Below are 20,294 nucleotides of genomic sequence, written 5' to 3' on the forward strand. Positions count from 1 at the left end.
CTCAGCCAAGGACCCAGGTCCACACTTCTCCCAAATAAAAGGTTGGAGGTTGGAGCTACGTTGATGGTCTGACCAGGTTTATTTAAAAGAAACGAGTCAAATCGGAAAAAAAGGAAAAGAGGAACAAAACAAAGCCTTTCTTTAAAATACAGCTCAGGCGGCTCGGGTTCGGGTTCGGGTTCGGGCTCGGGTTCGAGCGCACGCTCTGTACAATACGCTTCACAATCCAACCGCTTTCGCAAAAAATAACTTAAATAACTCACTTTAAAAGTGCAAATTCAGAATCCATACACGGCGAGTCCATGAGTGAGACGACAGTCAACGGTACAGTTCACATTTCTCTTTGTGCAACAGTCACAAGAATGTTCTAGTGAGAGAGAGAGAGAGAGAGAGAGACGGGTGGGGGGTAACGGGGGGTAGGCCAGTGTACGAGGCTGAAAGGGGGACAGAGGACACAGAAGGAGAGGGACTAGGATTTCTGTTCGGCTCCTGCGCTGGACTGGGGGGTGCTGTCCGGCTTGGCGATCTGGTAGGTGATGAGATACTCCGGATAGGCCTGAGAAACAGCACAGAGAGGGCGTGAGAAACACACACACACACACACACACACACACACTCTGTCTCCTCGGCTGCGACTCGTACCTGCTCCCCCCTGTAGATCACGTACTCCGCGTAGGCCAGGCCGTTGACGCTGGGCCTGCCGATGACGGAGTGATGACCTGGCGGAGCGTGAGCCATCTTCATAGCACTGAACTGCAGGAAGGACTTTCCCAGAGTTACCCTGCAGAACAGCATCTGCCTGCGACACACACACACACACACACACACACACACACACACGTATGATTAATGATTAAGTCTGGATTCACTACTCAAGCTCTGGCTGAATCCCTGTGTTGCAGCCCAGCCCGCGGGGGGCGCTCTCACCTGTGGCACAGGTAGCAGGAGCGGTCTTTGTGGGCCGGGCAGCCGGTCCCCCCGCCGATGCCGTAGACGTACTGGTTGCTCTTGGAGGAGTTTTCAGCGAAGTAGATTCCCGCTCCGAACATGCCTCCGATGTAGGCGTGCCGCTCGTCAAAGCCTTTGTGGATGATGGCGTTTATAAACGGAGAACCTGAACACACACACACACACACACACTCTTAATGACATCACACACAGCCCCCCTCCACACCCCGAGCCGATCTATGGAATGTTCCCCTCCTGCTCTGTGAAATGTCCCCTGTCTGTTCAGTGAGACGTGTCCCCAATAAGTGAAATGTCCCTCCTGATCTGAAGAATGTCCCCCCACCTGATTTGAAAAGTCCCCCTCCCCCCGATCTTGGAAATATCCCCCCAATCTGAGAAACGTTGCCCCCACCGATCCGGCAAGTATGTCTCTTGATTTGTGATATGTCCCCAATCCCCCCTGCAGCCCCACCCCTGATGTGAAATGTAATTCTGAGCTGCGGACCACCAATCCAGGGTCCGGTCTGGGACTTTTCATGGGGTTTACCATGAAAGAGCATGCGCTCGTTGTGATGGTTGTGGTTCTCATCAGCAATCTCCTTCTGGCGGTGTGTGTATCGCTCCCGCAGTTTCTTATTCACCACCTTCTGGATCTGCACACACACACACACACACACACACACACACACATCAGTACGCTCCGACTTCCTCTGGTGTATTTTTTTTTTGTTAGATGACAGAACCCCCCCCCCCCGGTCCGGCCCAGATATCAGGAGCTCCACCTGGCGGTGGATGGAGCTTGAGGCAGCGGCTGAGTCCCAAACCGTGCGCTAGAGTGCTGTGTAGGGTGTAGGGCTCACCTTGATGACATTGTATCTGCTGAAGACTCCTCCTGCGTTCCCTCCATCTCTGTGCTCACGGATCGTACTCTGCATCTGCGGCCATCACACACACACACACACACTCAGCCCCTGACTGCACAATTGCAGGGTGGGAGGGAAGCCCTCTCTGAATCTACGCCCCCTCAGCCCTCGTCGGTTTGCTTACCTCCTCCTCAACAGACTGGAACTCCTTGTCGTCAGGCGGCAGGTCGATGAGGACGGTGCCCTGAGCGGTGCAGTGGAAAGCCAGGTACGGGTTGGCCCCTGAAACACACACACACACACACACACACACACACACACACACACATCGTGAATACTGCTGTATTCCAGGTGAGGACAAAGCCTGCTCCCCAGTAAGACCACCATACCGGGCGTGGGCAGTGGACTGACCTTGCTGACCCCCCAGCAGCCTCTCGATGCCTTTGATGAGCTTGTGTCGGTGTCCGTAAGCGTTGATACCGATTTCCTTCAGCTCCTCATGGCCCATATCAGCCAGCACGTCCAGGGTGATCTACGGAGAGAATGACAGAGAGAGAGAGACCATAATAGTAGGACCAGGTGGGACCACTCAGAGAGAGAGAGAGAGAGAGAGAGAGAGAGAGAGAGAGCTGTGCTGTCCAGGACTGACTGATGGCTGTGGCATCTCTGGCACTCGGCCATTCGGAAGCTGGAGCCTCACCTGCTCACGCTCGAATATATCTCTGAGGTGTTCCAGACCCAGACTCTTCAGGAACTGACTGATGTTCATGTCCAGCATGGCTACTGCAGGGAACACACACACACACACACATACACACACACACACACGTCATCAACCAAACGTTCACAGCAGAGGTCGTAACACGGGTTAACTTAATATCTCGCCTCACCCTCTCCCTCCTTCCGATCCGTTCCGGACGCTCCGTCTGCAGGACCGGCGGCCCCCCCGCTGGCCCCGGCACTGGCCCCGTCGCTCAGAGGCCCCGACAGGTTATCGATGCTGGAGGCGGCAGAGAGGCAGGAGGGTGTGGAAGCGGGCGAGATTAACGTGGCGCTCAGAACCGTGGCCTGGGGCTTGAAACAGCTGGGCAGAGCGTCCGGCGGCATGGCGTCCATCAGCAGCGCTCGGATATCGTCCGCCTGGGGGGTCAGTGACAGAAGGGGGTCAGCAGCTAAGTCTTGGCCCAGTCTTAGTACAGTAGGGTACAGTGGGCCAGTGTTGGTGAGTACACTACCGTACCGTGGCTAAGTCCAGTGCCGTCTGGCCCTCCTGGTTCTTCATGGTTGGGTCGGCGCCGTGTGCCAGCAGCAAAGCGCACAACTGGGTCCGGCCTTTCTGCGCCGCCTCGTGCAGCGGGGTGAACGCCCACTTATCCGTGGCGTTCACACAGGTGTTGTACTTGATCAGCAGCGCTGCGATGTCCACATGCTGAAGAGAGAGAGAGAGAGAGAGAGAGAGAGAGTGTGACTACGCAGTGTGTGCTGCATGAGTGACAGCTGACTGCACTGCAGTGGCGGCTCTCACCCCATAGGAGGCAGCGTTGTGGAGCGGGATCAGCCCCCCTTTATCCTGTGCGTTCACGTCCGCGCCGTGCTCCAGCAGGTACTCCGCCACCTCCAGGTTGTTGTAACCAGCTGGTGCATGACACACACACACACACACACACACAACGTCATTAGACACTCAATTATAATTATTATAGACACGCGAATGTAAGTGTGTAAGTGTGTGTGTGTGTGTGTGTGTCGCTGTACCTGCGAGGTGCAGTGGCGTGGAGTTCCTGCCCTGCGTGTCTCGGCAGTTGATGTTGTCGGGGCTGCAGAGCTTCTGGACGCGAGCAAGGCAGCCCTTTTTCGCGGCGTCCAGCAGGGCGGCGTCACCGCGCAGCAGGTCCTGTATGTCTGTGTCGCCGTCCTTCACCATGTCCAGAGCCATGTTACCGTCACGGTTCTTCTTGGAGGGGTCAGCGCCATGCTGCACAACACAAACACAGCACTGCTACACCCTCTACACCCTCCTACAGCACTTCACTTCACTACAGGAAGTGTAGGGGGCGCTCTATAACGTCCTATAATGATCATATGATCCACACGCTCATTCTGACAGACTGTAATACACTACAGGAAGAGTAGGGGGCGCTCTATAATGCTCTATAATGCTCATATGATCCACACGCTCATTCTGACAGACTGTAATACACTACAGGAAGCGTAGGGGGCGCTCTATAATGCTCTATAATGTTCATATGATCCTCACGCTCATTCTGACAGACTGTAATACACTACAGGAAGCATAGGGGGCGCTCTATAATGCTCTATAATGATCATATGATCCACACGCTCATTCTGACAGACTGTAATACACTACAGGAAGTGTAGGGGGCGCTCTATAATGCTCTATAATGATCATATGATCCACATGCTCATTCTGACAGACTGTAATACACTACAGGAAGCGTAGGGGGCGCTCTATAATGCTCTATAATGATCATATGATCCACATGCTCATTCTGACAGACTGTAATACACTACAGGAAGCGTAGGGGGCGCTCTATAATGCTCTATAATGCTCATATGATCCACACGCTCATTCTGACAGACTGTAATACACTACAGGAAGCGTAGGGGGCGCTCTATAATGCTCTATAATGCTCATATGATCCACATGCTCATTCTGACAGACTGTAATACACTACAGGAAGCGTAGGGGGCGCTCTATAATGCTCTATAATGATCATATGATCCACACACTCATTCTGACAGACTGTAATACACTACAGGAAGTGTAGGGGGCGCTCTATAATGTCCTATAATGCTCATATGATCCACACGCTCACCTTAAGCAGTAGTTTGCAGATCTCGTATTTGCCCTTGGCTGCCGCCTCGTGGAGGGGCGTGAACTTCCACAGATCAGCGACGTTCACCGACGCACCATGTCTGACCAACAGCTCGGCCACCTCATAGTGACCGTATGAGCAGGCGTTATGGAGAGGAACCAGACCACTGAGAGAGAAATGAATAAAGTTATTGATGATGATGATGATGGTGGTGCTGATGCTGATAGTGACTGTGACGAAGGCCGCACCCTTTGTCCTTGGCGTGGACGTCGGCTCCGTGGTGCAGGAGGTACTCCACCACGGCCACGCGGTTATAACCAGCAGCGAAGTGCAGCGGCGTGGAGTGACGGCCCTCCAGATCCCTGCAGTTCACGTTCTGAGGAGAGCACAGTTGCTGCAGGACACACACACACACACACACACACACCATGGTTTCCTTAATTCCTCTCGCGACTGCTTATTTCATGCGTAAGAGTATACCCGTGTGTGTGTGTGTGCGAGAAAGGTTACACCCTTACCTTAACGGTGTCCAGGTCTCCGGCTTTGGCCGCCTCCAGGAAGCGGTAATCCACGTCCGAGTTCCGAGCTGGGATGTTTTCTGGAAAAAAAGGAAACATGCTGTTTAACCTGTAGGGGGCAGCGCTGTGTAGCGTGTGTGTGTGTGTTCTTCACATTACCGCTGAGAATCTGCTGGACGGCCTCGTTGCCCATCTGAGCGGCCGTAAAGCCCTGCAGTGAGATGACCGACGGGTCAGCGCCATAACTAAGCAACAGCCGGCAGGTCTGGAGGTGTCCAGCGAGAGCAGCTCTGTGGAGGGCGGTCTGACCCAGAGTGTCCACTGCGTTCACCTGCAACACACACACACACACACTTCAGAGTGACACTTTCCAACCAGCAGAACCCCTTACTATGTAGGACCCCCCCTACTGGTGCGTCTGACCCGGGCCAGGTCGCACATGCCTTCACCCTCCCCACACCAGCAGCAGGGTCAAATGGACTACAGGGGTGTGAGAGAGAGAGAGAGAGTGTGTGTGTGTGTGTGTGTGTGTGTGTGTGTGTGTGTGTGTGTGAACCTTTGCTCCGTGCTTCTGCAGGACCTCCAGGACGTCATTATGGGCTCGTTCAGCAGCAACATGGAACGGAGTCATAAAACTGCAGCGAACGAGAGAGAGAGAGAGAGAGAGAGAGAGAGAGAGAGAGCGAGAGAGGGTTACATTATGTATGAAGGAGTGTGTGTGTGTGTGTGTGTGTGTGTGAGACTCACTCTTTGTTCTTGTCGTGGATGTTTGCTCCTTTCCTCAGCAGCAGCTCTGTGACTTGTTTGCGTTTGGGGTGAGGAGACGCTACCACACAGTGCTGCAAACACACACACACACACACACACTTATAACTGATATCATACAGACCTAAGGTAAAACCTTCAGTGTGTGTGTGTGTGTGTGTGTGTGTGTTTTTACCAGAGCACTGTCTTGTGAGTGAGGATGTTTGAAGCTGATGATCTCCTGGGGCGTTTTCTTCACTTTGGCCAGGTCCCCCTCCCGAGCAGCCTGCAGCAGCGAGTGCCCTTTAAACTCGTCTGAGAGAAGCAGAAGGAAAGGGTTAAACCAGTCCAACCAGTCAGTGTGTGTGTGTGTGTGTGTGTGTGTGTGTGTGTGTGTGTGAGAGAGAGAGAGAGATCATAGGTGAGCTTGTCTCGGAGCTCGGGGTGGGAGCTGGGCAGGGCTGGGCAGTGCCGGATGAAGTCAGGTGTGTGTGGTCGTGTGTGTGTTTGGTTTGGGTGGGGGGTGGGGTGGTGGTGTACTCACAGGTGAGCTTGTCTCGGAGCTCGGGGGTGGGGGCCAAGTCGATGGCACTCTTGCTGTGGCAGTTGAGGAGGGTGGGGTCAGCTCCGTGACTCAGCAGTAATGAACACACCTCCACTCTGTTCTTACTGGCCGCCTCATGCAGGGGGGTGAACTGCCATAGGTCCATTGCATTCACACATGCCCCATGCTGAGAAGACCGTGCACACACACACACACACACACACAGAGAGAGAGAGAGAGAGAGAGAGTACTGAATCAGTCTAGTGGCGAGTTATAGGTGTCAGTTATAGGTAAGTCCAAGGCAGTGAAAAGAACAGTAATGTCGAGTGATGAGTCAGTTAACAGGGAGTCAGATTCGAGTATGGAGTCATTTAAAGGCGGGTCTGAATCGATCAGAGAGTCAGTTAAAGGCAGGTCTGAATCGATCAGGGAGTCCGTTGAAGTAGAGTGTGAATCGATCAGGGAGTCAGGTAAAGTTGAGTGTGAATCGATCAGGGAGTCAGTTGAAGTTGAGTGTGAATCGATCAGGGAGTCAGGTAAAGTTGAGTGTGAATCGATCAGGGAGTCAGTTGAAGTAGAGTGTGAATCGATCAGGGAGTCAGGTAAAGTTGAGTGTGAATCGATCAGGGAGTCAGTTGAAGTTGAGTGCGAATCGATCAGGGAGTCAGGTAAAGTTGAGTGTGAATCGATCAGGGAGTCAGCTGAAGTAGAGTGTGAATCGATCAGGGAGTCAGCTGAAGTAGAGTGTGAATCGATCAGGGAGTCAGTTGAAGTAGAGTGTGAATCGATCAGGGAGTCAGTTGAAGTTGAGTGTGAATCGATCAGGGAGTCAGGTAAAATTTGAGTGTGAATCGATCAGGGAGTCAGGTAAAATTTGAGTGTGAATCGATCAGGGAGTCAGTTGAAGTTGAGTGTGAATCGATCAGGGAGTCAGTTAAAGTTGAGTGTGAATCGATCAGGGAGTCAGTTGAAGTTGAATGTGAATCGATCAGGGAGTCAGGTGAAGTTGAGTGTGAATCGATCAGGGAGTCAGGTAAAATCTGAGTGTGAATCGATCAGGGAGTCAGTTGAAGTTGAGTGTGAATCGATCAGGGAGTCAGGTAAAGTTGAGTGTGAATCGATCAGGGAGTCAGTTGAAGTTGAGTGTGAATCGATCAGGGAGTCAGTTGAAGTTGAGTGTGAATCGATCAAGGAGTCAGGTAAAGTTGAGTGTGAATCGAATATAAATCAAGTCAAGAGGGCGAGTCTAAGTTGTGAGTCTGTGTCAAATTGTGAGCCAACAGCACGTTTTACACCCAAACCAATCAGATCGAAGAGTCATTTCCTCACCTTCAGCAGGAGTTCAGTGACCTCATAGTGACCGTACGAGCAGGCGTTATGCAGAGGAACCAGACCACTGAGAGAGAGAGACAGAGACACACTGCATGAGTACTGTTAGTTCAGTTGAGTGGGCGGGGCTACACTGCTGCAGACAGAGTGAGTGGGCGGGGCTACACTGCTGCAGACAGTGAGTGGGCGGGGCTACACAGTGTGTAGATGTTTACTGTGTGTGTTTTCATACCCTTTGTCTTTGGCGTGGACGTCGGCTCCGTACTGCAGCAGCAGCTGGACGATGCGGACACGGTTATAACCAGCAGCCAGGTGCAGGGGAGTTGACTGGAACACACACACACACACACACACAACCCCGATTATACAACACACACACACACACACACACACACACATAACCCAAATATCTCTTGATCACAGTACATTCATGATAACATGACCAGACCAAACACACAACTCCTGACCAACGACCGGAGCCATTTAAACACACACACACACACACACACACACACACACACACACACGGCTTCAACACAGTGCAGGTATCAGACAGGCGCGCTGGATCACGCTCCGCCCTCATGCAGTGGTGGAGAGGTGGATCATGCTCTTCCATGGTGATGAGGTTTATAAATCAGTGATGGTCAGCAGTGAGAAAGCCTGTGGGGATGAGGCCACTCTGACACACACACACACACACACACACACACACACACACAATGGGGTCTGCATTCAGGTCAACACACAACTACACACTGTTACATCCTAACCCAGGTGTGTCAGATCACTCCCAGGTCCAATCTGGTTTAGACTACACCCAGCCAAGTGGTTCTAGATTAGAGGATTTCATCTAATTCAGGTATTCTAAATTCCAGCACAGGAGTGCTAGATCAGATCAGAGTCGGGAGTGCTAGATCAGACCAGAGTCAGGTGTGCTAGATCAGATCAGAGTCAGGTGTGCCAGATTAGACCAGAGTCAGGTGTGCCAGATTAGACCAGAGTCAGGTGTGCTAGATCAGATCAGAGTCGGGAGTGCTAGATCAGACCAGAGTCAGGTGTGCCAGATTAGACCAGAGTCAGGTGTGCCAGATTAGACCAGAGTCAGGTGTGCCAGATTAGACCAGAGTCAGGTGTGCTAGATCAGATCAGAGTCAGGTGTGCCAGATTAGACCAGAGTCAGGTGTGCCAGATTAGACCAGAGTCAGGTGTGCTAGATTAGACCAGAGTCAGGTGTGCCAGATTAGACCAGAGTCAGGTGTGCTAGATCAGATCAGAGTCAGGTGTGCCAGATTAGACCAGAGTCAGCTGGGCTAGATTAGGCCAGAGTCAGGTGTGCTAGATCAGATCAGAGTCAGGTGTGCTAGATTAGACCTAAGACAGGTGTGCCAGATTAGACCAGAGTCAGGTGTGCCAGATTAGACCAGAGTCAGGTGTGCCAGATTAGACCAGAGTCAGGTGTGCCAGATTAGAGGCAAAATACAGAAGATTAGATTAAGATGCATTTGTTTTAAATTATAGTCAGGTGTGTCCAATCAGACCCACATGTACATACATTAGCACCAGGTGTACTAAATCACACCTGGCTAAAGTGTTCTAGATTAGAGTCAGGATTGTCAGATTACACCAAGTCTCTTGAGTACTAGATTAGAGATAGTCCAGGTGTTGTAAATTAGATTCAGGTGTGCTAGAGCAGAGACAGCCCATATGTGTTAGATTAGACCCAGGCCAGGAGTGTTAAATTAGATTCAGGTGTGCTAGATTAGACTCAGGTGTGGCAGATTAGAGCTATACTAGGTGTACTAGGTTGAAGCCAGTACAGGTGTGCTAGATTAGACTCAGGTGTGCTAGATTAGACTCAGGTGTGGCAGATTAGAGCTATACTAGGTGTACTAGGTTGAAGCCAGTACAGGTGTGCTAGATTAGACTCAGGTGTGGCAGATTAGAGCTATACTAGGTGTACTAGGTTAAAGCCAGTACAGGTGTGCTAGATTAGACTCAGGTGTGGCAGATTAGAGCTATACTAGGTGTACTAGGTTGAAGCCAGTACAGGTGTGCTAGATTAGACTCAGGTGCGGCAGATTAGAGCTATACTAGGTGTACTAGGTTGAAGCCAGTACAGGTGTGCTAGATTAGACTCAGGTGTGCTAGATTAGACTCAGATGTGCTAGATTAGACTCAGGTGTGGCAGATTAGAGCTATACTAGGTGTACTAGGTTGAAGCCAGTACAGGTGTGCTAGATTAGACTCAGGTGCGGCAGATTAGAGCTATACTAGGTGTACTAGGTTGAAGCCAGTACAGGTGTGCTAGATTAGACTCAGGTGTGCTAGATTAGACTCAGGTATGGCAGATTAAAGCTATACTAGGTGTACTAGGTTGAAGCCAGTACAGGTGTGCTAGATTAGACTCAGGTGTGGCAGATTAGACTCAGGTATGGCAGATTAAAGCTATACTAGGTGTACTAGGTTGAAGCCAGTACAGGTGTGCTAGATTAGACTCAGGTGTGGCAGATTAGACTCAGGTATGGCAGATTAGAGCTATACTAGGTGTACTAGGTTGAAGTCAGTACAGGTGTGCTAGATCAGATCAGAGTCAGGTGTGCTAGATTAGACCTAAGACAGGTGTGCCAGATTAGACCAGAGTCAGGTGTGCCAGATTAGACCAGAGTCAGGTGTGCCAGATTAGACCAGAGTCAGGTGTGCCAGATTAGAGGCAAAATACAGAAGATTAGATTAAGATGCATTTGTTTTAAATTATAGTCAGGTGTGTCCAATCAGACCCACATGTACATACATTAGCACCAGGTGTACTAAATCACACCTGGCTAAAGTGTTCTAGATTAGAGTCAGGATTGTCAGATTACACCAAGTCTCTTGAGTACTAGATTAGAGATAGTCCAGGTGTTGTAAATTAGATTCAGGTGTGCTAGAGCAGAGACAGCCCATATGTGTTAGATTAGACCCAGGCCAGAAGTGTTAAATTAGATTCAGGTGTGCTAGATTAGACTCAGGTGTGGCAGATTAGAGCTATACTAGGTGTACTAGGTTGAAGCCAGTACAGGTGTGCTAGATTAGACTCAGGTGTGGCAGATTAGAGCTATACTAGGTGTACTAGGTTGAAGCCAGTACAGGTGTGCTAGATTAGACTCAGGTGCGGCAGATTAGAGCTATACTAGGTGTACTAGGTTGAAGCCAGTACAGGTGTGCTAGATTAGACTCAGGTATGGCAGATTAGAGCTATACTAGGTGTACTAGGTTGAAGCCAGTACAGGTGTGCTAGATTAGACTCAGGTGTGCTAGATTAGACTCAGGTATGGCAGATTAGAGCTATACTAGGTGTACTAGGTTGAAGCCAGTACAGGTGTGCTAGATTAGACTCAGGTGTGCTAGATTAGACTCAGGTATGGCAGATTAGAGCTATACTAGGTGTACTAGGTTGAAGCCAGTACAGGTGTGCTAGATTAGACTCAGGTATGGCAAATTAGAGCTATACTAGGTGTACTAGGTTGAAGCCAGTACAGGTGTGCTAGATTAGACTCAGGTGCGGCAGATTAGAGCTATACTAGGTGTACTAGGTTGAAGCCAGTACAGGTGTGCTAGATTAGACTCAGGTGTGGCAGATTAGACTCAGGTATGGCAGATTAAAGCTATACTAGGTGTACTAGGTTGAAGCCAGTACAGGTGTGCTAGATTAGACTCAGGTGTGCTAGATTAGACTCAGGTATGGCAGATTAAAGCTATACTAGGTGTACTAGGTTGAAGCCAGTACAGGTGTGCTAGATTAGACTCAGGTGTGGCAGATTAGAGCTACTGTACTAGGTTGCGGCCATCCAGGTTTGCTAGATTAGACTCTTAGATTAGACCCAACCTAAGTGAACTAGATTAGAGCCAGGGGTGCTTCCATTCAGTATTCAGTTTTCCATTCAACAGGACCCGCACAGTTTACGACCACATGCCCACAGCAGAAACAACCACCGCATCGCTGCGTTAGCGACAGTTGCTATGCGACCTCATCAGCGCACAAACATCCACAGACAAACAGACACCCACAGACATGCAGGCGCTAGATGGCAAGGGTGTGAATAATCATATGAAAAGTGTGTGTGGAGGACCTCATGCTTTTTACACTCCCGATCACAACCAATCAAACCGATCCACGAACATCAACACTGAGGAGCGATGCTGATCAGAGCTGTGGGTGGGGCTTCGGGCGACAGCGTGCAGCAGGATGGGCTCGAGCAGAAGCAGGCGATTTACATCAAAATTCATAAATAAAAAAATAAATAACGTAAATAAACGCCGAGATGGGAAATTCAGTGCGATTAATGAGCGAGTTCATGGATGGATTTTAGGGAAGTTTAGGAAAAAATGAGGAAAAATAAATAAAGAAATAAAATCACAGAAATGCAAATCAAACAGATTTTGGACTTTCCAGAAATAAACTTACCAGCATTTTTTGTGAAGTTGACTGAACGTGGTCAGAAACATAAAAAAGGCAAAACATAAATTAGGCCTCAAATCTGGAAACATCTCAAACATCATGATTTTAGAGGGTTTACACATTGGCTCAGTACACAGCTGCTCATGCCTCCAGGAACAGTGATCCAGGGCGTGGTCACGCCTGAAAGCCTGATCTTTGTGTCCCACCGTTTCTGTTTGATCCGGATTTTTTTGGGGGGCCTGTGGTCCAGACCATGGTCCGAGACCCCTTTCACACCTGCTATGTTGGGTGTGCTGGGAAAACACCCTCAGTCTCTGCATCCTGTACAGAACCCAGGCCCATTTCTTCAAAGGTCCGTATCCTTATTCACCCCCGGTCCGTTTATGGTTTTGAATTCCTAATGGTCAGCGAATTTGCATATACCCGCCGATTCAGCCAACAGACGTTCAGGCCTCCGTACCGGTAGGAGTATAGACGGAGTCAATTTCACGGAACACATTTCAGCACCATTCGGTTCTCGGTACCACCCACTCCTTGGTACCAGAAACATCCTGGCACCGCCCACTTTGTGTGAACTCGTGTTGTAAACTGGTCAGACAGTTTGACCCAAGTGACCCAGTGCTGACGTCCAATTAAGTGAACCTGTGAACCCCAGAGCCGACAGGATTCTCTACAGTTTCGTGTGTTTGTTTAATTAATTACTAATTAATTAACTAATCATTAACTAATTTAACTACTACTAAACTAATCACAGCGGAACCGCTTTGTAGTGTAGCAGTGGAGGAGAACCCCCACAATGCCTCTGGATTACTGATCAGTGCTCGACAGTGAAACGGGTCCTGAAGTGACCGCTGTCCAGATGTGGACGAAAGAGACGACCTAAAAACACACATAACAAAGGGAGCTTAACCCGGCACCCAAACTGAGCTCACTACACAACTGGGTCACTGCCGGTGCGCGCGCGCGCGCACACACACACACACACACACACACACACTTCAATAGATAGATAGATAAATAAATAAACAGCCAGGGACTGAGGAGTGTCCTGTAAACTGGACCTGCACATTTAAGAGCCTTCAAATCCAGAGAGAACTCCCAATCAGGCCCAGCGGTTCTGTCCTGTACCTCACAGAACCGTCTGCGACAGGTGAAGAACCATTTAGGCATTCAAAAGGTTCTTTGAGCTGCTACGGGTCTCTACAGAACCGCTGCGTTTACTGATGATGACGGTTAGCTACCTTGCGTCCATCGCTGGCGTGACAGTTGACATTGAGCGGAGTTAGCAGAGCCATCAGCTTATCTTCATTCCCACTCCTGAGAAAACACACACACACACACACACACACACTTTATTCACAGGTTAAAAGTCACATTCATAAACTAGTCATAAAGGTTTCTAGCTAAGTTAATGTAGCTTTAGTCCAGGTTCTAGATAACAGGGAGTCCTACAGAGTCAGAACCAGGTAATCAGGTCTGAGAGATACTGAACGGTGTGAGGTGTTGGGGGCTGTCCTCCTCACTCTGCTGCAGAGTCCACTCTCAGCAGCAGGGTGGAGCGTAGGGGCAGGCAGACAGACTCACCTTGCTGCCTCCAACAGCTCGTCCTTCTTGTACTCCCCTGTGGTCAGAAGAACACAGTGATCAGAACACCGGGGGGTATAATAAGCACTGCTCATTAAAGAGTGCATTAGAGTGTGTGTGTGTGTGTGTGTGTATATATGTGTGTGTGTGTGTGTGTGTGTGTGTACCGGTAAGGACGGTCTTGGCGGAGGGGTCTGCGAGATCCAGAGCTGATTTGCCGTCTGTGTTTCTGATGTTGGGGTCAGCACCATGCTGGAGCAGCACTGGACACACGGACAGATACACACACACACACACATTATTCATATTCATATAAAACAGCAACAAGAAACGTGTCCAACATGAACATACACAGCCCATCACACACACACACGCACTGTTTATCATGATTATTATTTTAAATAATATTGATAATAATTTACTATATTAAGCAAATATTTAGATTTTTATATAAGAACAGATTCATATATATATTTTTTATTCTGTCCATTTTGAACTGATTCTTAATATCCCAAACTTGATTCTCTCTGTTTTGAAGCTTTTTCTGAATCATGCAGCACGCTGTATTGACCTGTTCTGATCTTTATCCCACACACACACACACACACACACACACACACACACACACACACACACACACCCCAGTGTAAACAGCTGGTTACGTCTGTGTATCCAGTGTGTATGTAAACAAAACCTGAATCACCGTCAATCCTCAACTGAACCGAAGTGACACTAGAGAATCCCTGAATTCACTGAATCAAACTGAATCGTTATGACATCCGACATTTACATGATCCACACACACACACACACACACACACACACTTAAATACATTTAGCCGGTTACATGAGTGAACCTGACTATACCCGCTCTCTCACTCACTCACACACACACATATCCCAGTGATGCTGTCACTTTCTATCACACACACACAGCATGCTGCCTCAGCAGTGTGTGTAAGCACAGAGGCATTCAGCACGAGTCCGAAAAAACACACACACACACACACACACACACACACACACACACACACACACACACACAGAACTCCACACTCAGCAGGCTGCTGCTCCTGTACGCTGTGTGTGTGTGTGTGTGTGTGTGTGTGTGTGTTTTTTATATCTGAACTGTCTGAGTCAGTCACTCATTCAGAACGACAATCACATCGCTACGGCAACGGCTATTATTGATCTGCTCAATGCTGGGTGGCTTCATACCCCCCCCCCCCCGTCGCCCACACCTGGCCTTAGCTTCATGCTGATCTTCTCCTGTAGAGAGTCCTATTCTATTGGCAGTGCTTCTCTACAGGGACTGGACAAGCTGCGTGTGTGCATTTGCACATCTGTGCCAGCAATTGCATGCATGCCTTCATTAGAAGGGGTGTCCACAAACATTTGGACACGTGCTGCTAAGCAGGACTTTGGTGGATCTACAGTGGGGGGCGCGGAGCTCCTCACCGATGCAGACGTCGATCTTGCCCTTGATGGCGGCCTCGTGCAGCGGCGTGTAGTTCCAGTTGTCGCGAGCGTTGGGGTCCGCTCCCTGACACAGCAGCAGGCTGACCACCTCGGCGTGTCCGAAGGAGCAGGCGTTGTGGAGCGGGATCAGTCCGCCATCGTCCCGAGAGTGAACGTTGGCCCCCGTCTGCAGGAGGTGCTCCACCACGTCCTTCCTGCCGAAACCTGCCGAGACAAAAGGGCCGGAACATCAGACCCACCGGCACGGACTGAGCCGATTCTGTACGGTCTGATTCAGTAAGGTCTGATTCTGTACAGCCTAATTTACAGCACAATTACTAACGGCACAGTCTGATTCAGTACAGTCTGATTCAGTAAGGTCTGATTCAGTACAGTCTGATTCAGTAAGGTCTGATTCAGTACAGTCTGATTCAGTACAGTCTGATTCAGTAAGGTCTGATTCAGTACAGCCTAAATTACAGCACAATTACTAACGGCACAGTCTGATTCAGTACAGTCTGATTCAGTAAGGTCTGATTCAGTACAGCCTAAATTACAGCACAATTACTAACTGCACAGTCTGATTCAGTACAGTCTGATTCAGTACAGTCTGATTTACACAACCTATTTACTAAGTCTGATTCAGTACAGTCTGATTCAGTACAGTCTGATTTACACAACCTATTTACTAAGTCTGATTCAGTACAGTCTGATTCAGTACAGTCTGATTTACACAACCTATTTACCAACAGCCTGATTCAGTACAGTCTGATTTACACAACCTATTTACTAACAGTCTGATTCAGTACAGTCTGATTTACACAACCTATTTACCAACAGTCTGATTCAGTACAGTCTGATTTACACAACCTATTTACTAACAGTCTGATTCAGTACAGTCTGATTTACACAACCTATTTACTAACAGTCTGATTCAGTACAGTCTGATTCAGTACAGTCTGATTTACACAACCTATTTACCAACAGCCTGATTCAGTACAGTCTGATTTACACAACCTATTTACTAACAGTCTGATTCAGTACAGTCTGATTTACACAACCTATTTACTAACAGTCTGATTCAGTACAGTCTGATTTACACAACCTATTTACTAACAGTCTGATTCAGTACAGTCTGATTCAGTACAGTCTGATTTACACAACCTATTTACTAACAGTCTGATTCAGTACAGTCTGATTTACACAACCTATTTACTAACAGTCTGATTCAATACAGTCTGATTTACACAACCTATTTACTAACAGTCTGATTCAGTACAGTCTGATTCAGTACAGTCTGATTTACACAACCTATTTACTAACAGTCTGATTCAGTACAGTCTGATTTACACAACCTATTTACTAACAGTCTGATTCAGTACAGTCTGATTTACACAACCTGTTTACTAACAGTCTGATTCAGTACAGTCTGATTTACACAACCTATTTACTAACAGTCTGATTCAATACAGTCTGATTTACACAACCTATTTACTAACAGTCTGATTCAGTACAGTCTGATTCAGTACAGTCTGATTTACACAACCTATTTACTAACAGTCTGATTCAGTACAGTCTGATTTACACAACCTATTTACTAACAGTCTGATTCAGTACAGTCTGATTTACACAACCTGTTTACTAACAGTCTGATTCAGTACAGTCTGATTCAGTACAGTCTGATTTACACAACCTATTTACTAACAGTCTGATTCAGTACAGTCTGATTTACACAACCTATTTACTAACAGTCTGATTCAGTACAGTCTGATTTACACAACCTATTTACTAACAGTCTGATTCAGTACAGTCTGATTTACACAACCTATTTACTAACAGTCTGATTCAATACAGTCTGATTTACACAACCTATTTACTAACAGTCTGATTCAGTACAGTCTGATTCAGTACAGTCTGACTCAGTACAGTCTGATTCAGTACAGTCTGACTCAGTACAGTCTGATTCAGTACAGTCTGACTCAGTACAGTCTGACTCAGTACAGTCTGACTCAGTACAGTCTGATTCAGTACAGTCTGATTCACATGACACAATAAATAACAGTACAGCTCAATCAGACGTTTACTAATCGCAGCTTTATCAATAAGCTGATCACCAATCACAGCTCTTAATCAATGAAGCCTGTTTAACAGCATTTGATCGATGATAAGAATTTGAGTAATCTGTCGATCAGCTCTCAGATCGTTTTACTTATTGATCTATTGATCAGTCCCACTACTGTCTGTTTACCAATCAGATCATTTGACTAAACCGCTGTTCACCAATTATTGATCAATTCAGCTGATCGATCGTGCTATGTACGTATTGATCGGACTGTTTACCGATCACAGTGATCGATCCGTCGTGGCTCGGCTCTCAGAGCTGAACAGGCTCCCTCAGCTCTGTAGCTAACGGCCCATAACCGCTCATCAATAATGCTTATAGATTCTGTATCTGCAGCAAATATCGATCATAACAGTGTTGCTGATCGATCGCAGATATCTGCTGATCAGAGCTGAACCCCAAATAAAGGAGACACCGCTGGCTTCGCTGGGAACTCTCCGGTCCACCTTAACTGGGGCAGGGGTCTGTCAGGGCGCCCGAGGCGCTCCCGCTGGAACTGCCGCTCCATTTAAGGTGGACCGGAGAGTTCCCACCCCAGGCTGGAGCGGAACACGAAGCGAGCCGAGCCGAGCCGAGCCGAGCCGAGCCTACCTGCGGCGAAGTGCAGCGGGGTGGACTTCCTCCCCGCCATGTCCTTCGCGTTCACGTTGGCCGAATCCACCAGCCGTTTAACCCGGGACACGTCTCCGTTCCTGCAGGCCTCGAAAAGCTCCCGGAACGCGCCGCTGTCCTGGCCAGGGCTGGGGGCCGCCGAGGCCGGGCTGCCGCTGCCTGCGGCACCGCTGGCCGAGCTGGAGGCTCCGCTGCTGCCCGGGCGCTCCGGAGAGGCCTCCGTGGGGCTGAGCGCGGCCGCGTCCGCCTGAGGAGCGTCAAGAGGCGGCGAGGAACCGGAGGAGAGCCGCGGGGGGGACTGGAGCCCGCCGCCATGGTGCTGAGACGAGCGCCGGGACACCGCCATTACACCATTACCCACCCGTTACATACAGAACCCGTACAGCCGCCCCCCGATACTCGAGTACACACACACACACACACACACACACACTCCTACACACTCACCGCGCACACACACTGTCAACAACACAGAAACACACACATTTCCGCTCAGGGAGAGGCGGGCTTCCAGTTAGAGTCTGTGCACGATCAGCTGACACAGACTCGAACAGTACAGTCTGATTCAGTACAGTCCGATTCAGTTACAGTCCGATTCAGTTACAGTCCGATTCAGTACAGTCCGATTCAGTACAGTCTGATTCAGTTACAGTCCGATTCAGTACAGTCCGATTCAGTTACAGTCCGATTCAGTTACAGCCCGATTCAGTAGTCTGATTCAGTTACAGTCCGATTCAGTACAGTCTGATTCAGTTACAGCCCGATTCAGTAAGGTCTGATTCAGTAGTCTGATTCAGTACAGTCTGATTCATTAAAGTCCCATTTAGTTAAAGTTCTTATCAGAACAGTCCGATTCAGTAGTCTGATTCAATAAAGTCAGATTTATAGTTATTAACAGAAGAATCTAATGCAGTACAGTCCAATTCAATACAGTCTGGCTTAGTTACAGTTCTTATCAGAACAGTCTGATTCAGTACAATCTGATTCAATATTCAGTTATAAACAATGAAGTCTGATTAAGGAACAGTTATAAACAATGAAGTCTGATTAAGGGACAGTTATAAACAATAAAGTCTGATTAAGGGACAGTTATAAACAATGAAGTCTGATTAGAGGGCAGTTATAAACAATGAAGTCTGATTTAGGGACAGTTATAAACAATAAAGTCTGATTAAGGGACAGTTATAAACAATGAAGTCTGATTAAGGAACAGTTATAAACAATGAAGTCTGATTAAGGCACAGTTATAAACAATGAAGTCTGATTAAGGGACAGTTATAAACAATAAAGTCTAATTAAGGGACAGTTATAAACAATGAAGTCTGATTAAGGGACAGGTATAAACAATGAAGTCTGATTAAGGGACAGTTATAAACAATGAAGTCTGATTAAGGGACAGTTATAAACAATAAAGTCTGATTAAGGGACAGTTATAAACAATGAAGTCTGATTAAGGAACAGTTATAAACAATGAAGTCTGATTAAGGGACAGTTATAAACAATGAAGTCTGATTAAGGGACAGTTATAAACAATAAAGTCTGATTAGGGGACAGTTATAAACAATGAAGTCTGATTAAGGGACAGTAATAAACAATGACGTCTGATTAAGGGACAGTTATAAACAATGATGTCTGATTAAGGAACAGTTATAAACAATAAAGTCTGATTAAGGAACAGTTATAAACAATGAAGTCTGATTAAGGAACAGTTATAAACAATGAAGTGTGATTAAGGGACAGTTATAAACAATAAAGTCTGATTAGGGGACAGTTATAAACAATGAAGTCTGATTAAGGGACAGTTATAAACAATAAAGTCTGATTAAGGAACAGTTATAAACAATGAAGTCTGATTAAGGAACAGTTATAAACAATGAAGTCTGATTAAGGGACAGTTATAAACAATGAAGTCTGATTAAGGGACAGTTATAAACAATGAAGTCTGATTAAGGGACAGTTATAAACAATAAAGTCTGATTAAGGGACAGTTATAAACAATGAAGTCTGATTAAGGGACAGTTATAAACAATAAAGTCTGATTAAGGGACAGTTATAAACAATGAAGTCTGATTAAGGGGCAGATTTTACCACAGCAGTCAGATTTTTTGTAATTTAGGAGCTCAGTCTGATTTAGGGATGAGGTTACTAGCTGTAGGCTAGTGCTACACTACCAGTCTAATCTAGGGACATAACAGTACATTCTAACATCGCTTGCTAACTGTCTAGACAACACACGGCAGCCTACAGGCTAATGAAGAAGATCAGACCCTAACAGCATGCTAACAGAGGGTCATTTA

The 20,294-nt window shown here is 47.8% G+C and overlaps 1 protein-coding gene across 4 annotated transcripts; it reads right to left on the reverse strand.

Moving 5' to 3' along the window:
• Nucleotides 1–56: 56 nt before the first annotated feature.
• Nucleotides 57–18,930, reverse strand: tnksb (tankyrase, TRF1-interacting ankyrin-related ADP-ribose polymerase b). 4 transcript variants are annotated; one of them, XM_072671986.1, is made up of 28 exons: nucleotides 17,977–18,930; nucleotides 15,264–15,488; nucleotides 13,973–14,068; nucleotides 13,806–13,842; nucleotides 13,463–13,538; nucleotides 12,228–12,248; nucleotides 8,016–8,110; nucleotides 7,784–7,850; nucleotides 6,455–6,641; nucleotides 6,107–6,225; nucleotides 5,914–6,005; nucleotides 5,723–5,801; nucleotides 5,326–5,497; nucleotides 5,167–5,246; nucleotides 4,897–5,042; nucleotides 4,649–4,814; nucleotides 3,567–3,786; nucleotides 3,337–3,446; nucleotides 3,052–3,240; nucleotides 2,702–2,951; nucleotides 2,512–2,591; nucleotides 2,223–2,343; nucleotides 1,996–2,093; nucleotides 1,809–1,883; nucleotides 1,496–1,601; nucleotides 928–1,114; nucleotides 643–799; nucleotides 57–556 (listed from the first exon to the last, which is right to left on the reverse strand). In XM_072671986.1, the coding sequence occupies exons 1-28, from the start codon at nucleotides 18,341–18,343 to the stop codon at nucleotides 470–472; spliced, it is 3,705 nt and encodes a 1,234-aa protein (XP_072528087.1). In that variant the 5' UTR covers nucleotides 18,344–18,930; the 3' UTR covers nucleotides 57–469. The 4 variants fall into 4 exon arrangements, with proteins under 4 accessions (XP_072528087.1, XP_072528086.1, XP_072528090.1 ...); XM_072671985.1 differs by having other exon boundaries at nucleotides 2,512–2,594; nucleotides 17,977–18,929; XM_072671989.1 differs by lacking the exon at nucleotides 12,228–12,248.
• Between the last annotated feature and the right edge of the window lie 1,364 nt (nucleotides 18,931–20,294).

Source organism: Salminus brasiliensis, unplaced genomic scaffold (genome assembly GCF_030463535.1).
Source record: "Salminus brasiliensis unplaced genomic scaffold, fSalBra1.hap2 scaffold_120, whole genome shotgun sequence".
Lineage (NCBI taxonomy): Eukaryota > Metazoa > Chordata > Actinopteri > Characiformes > Bryconidae > Salminus > Salminus brasiliensis.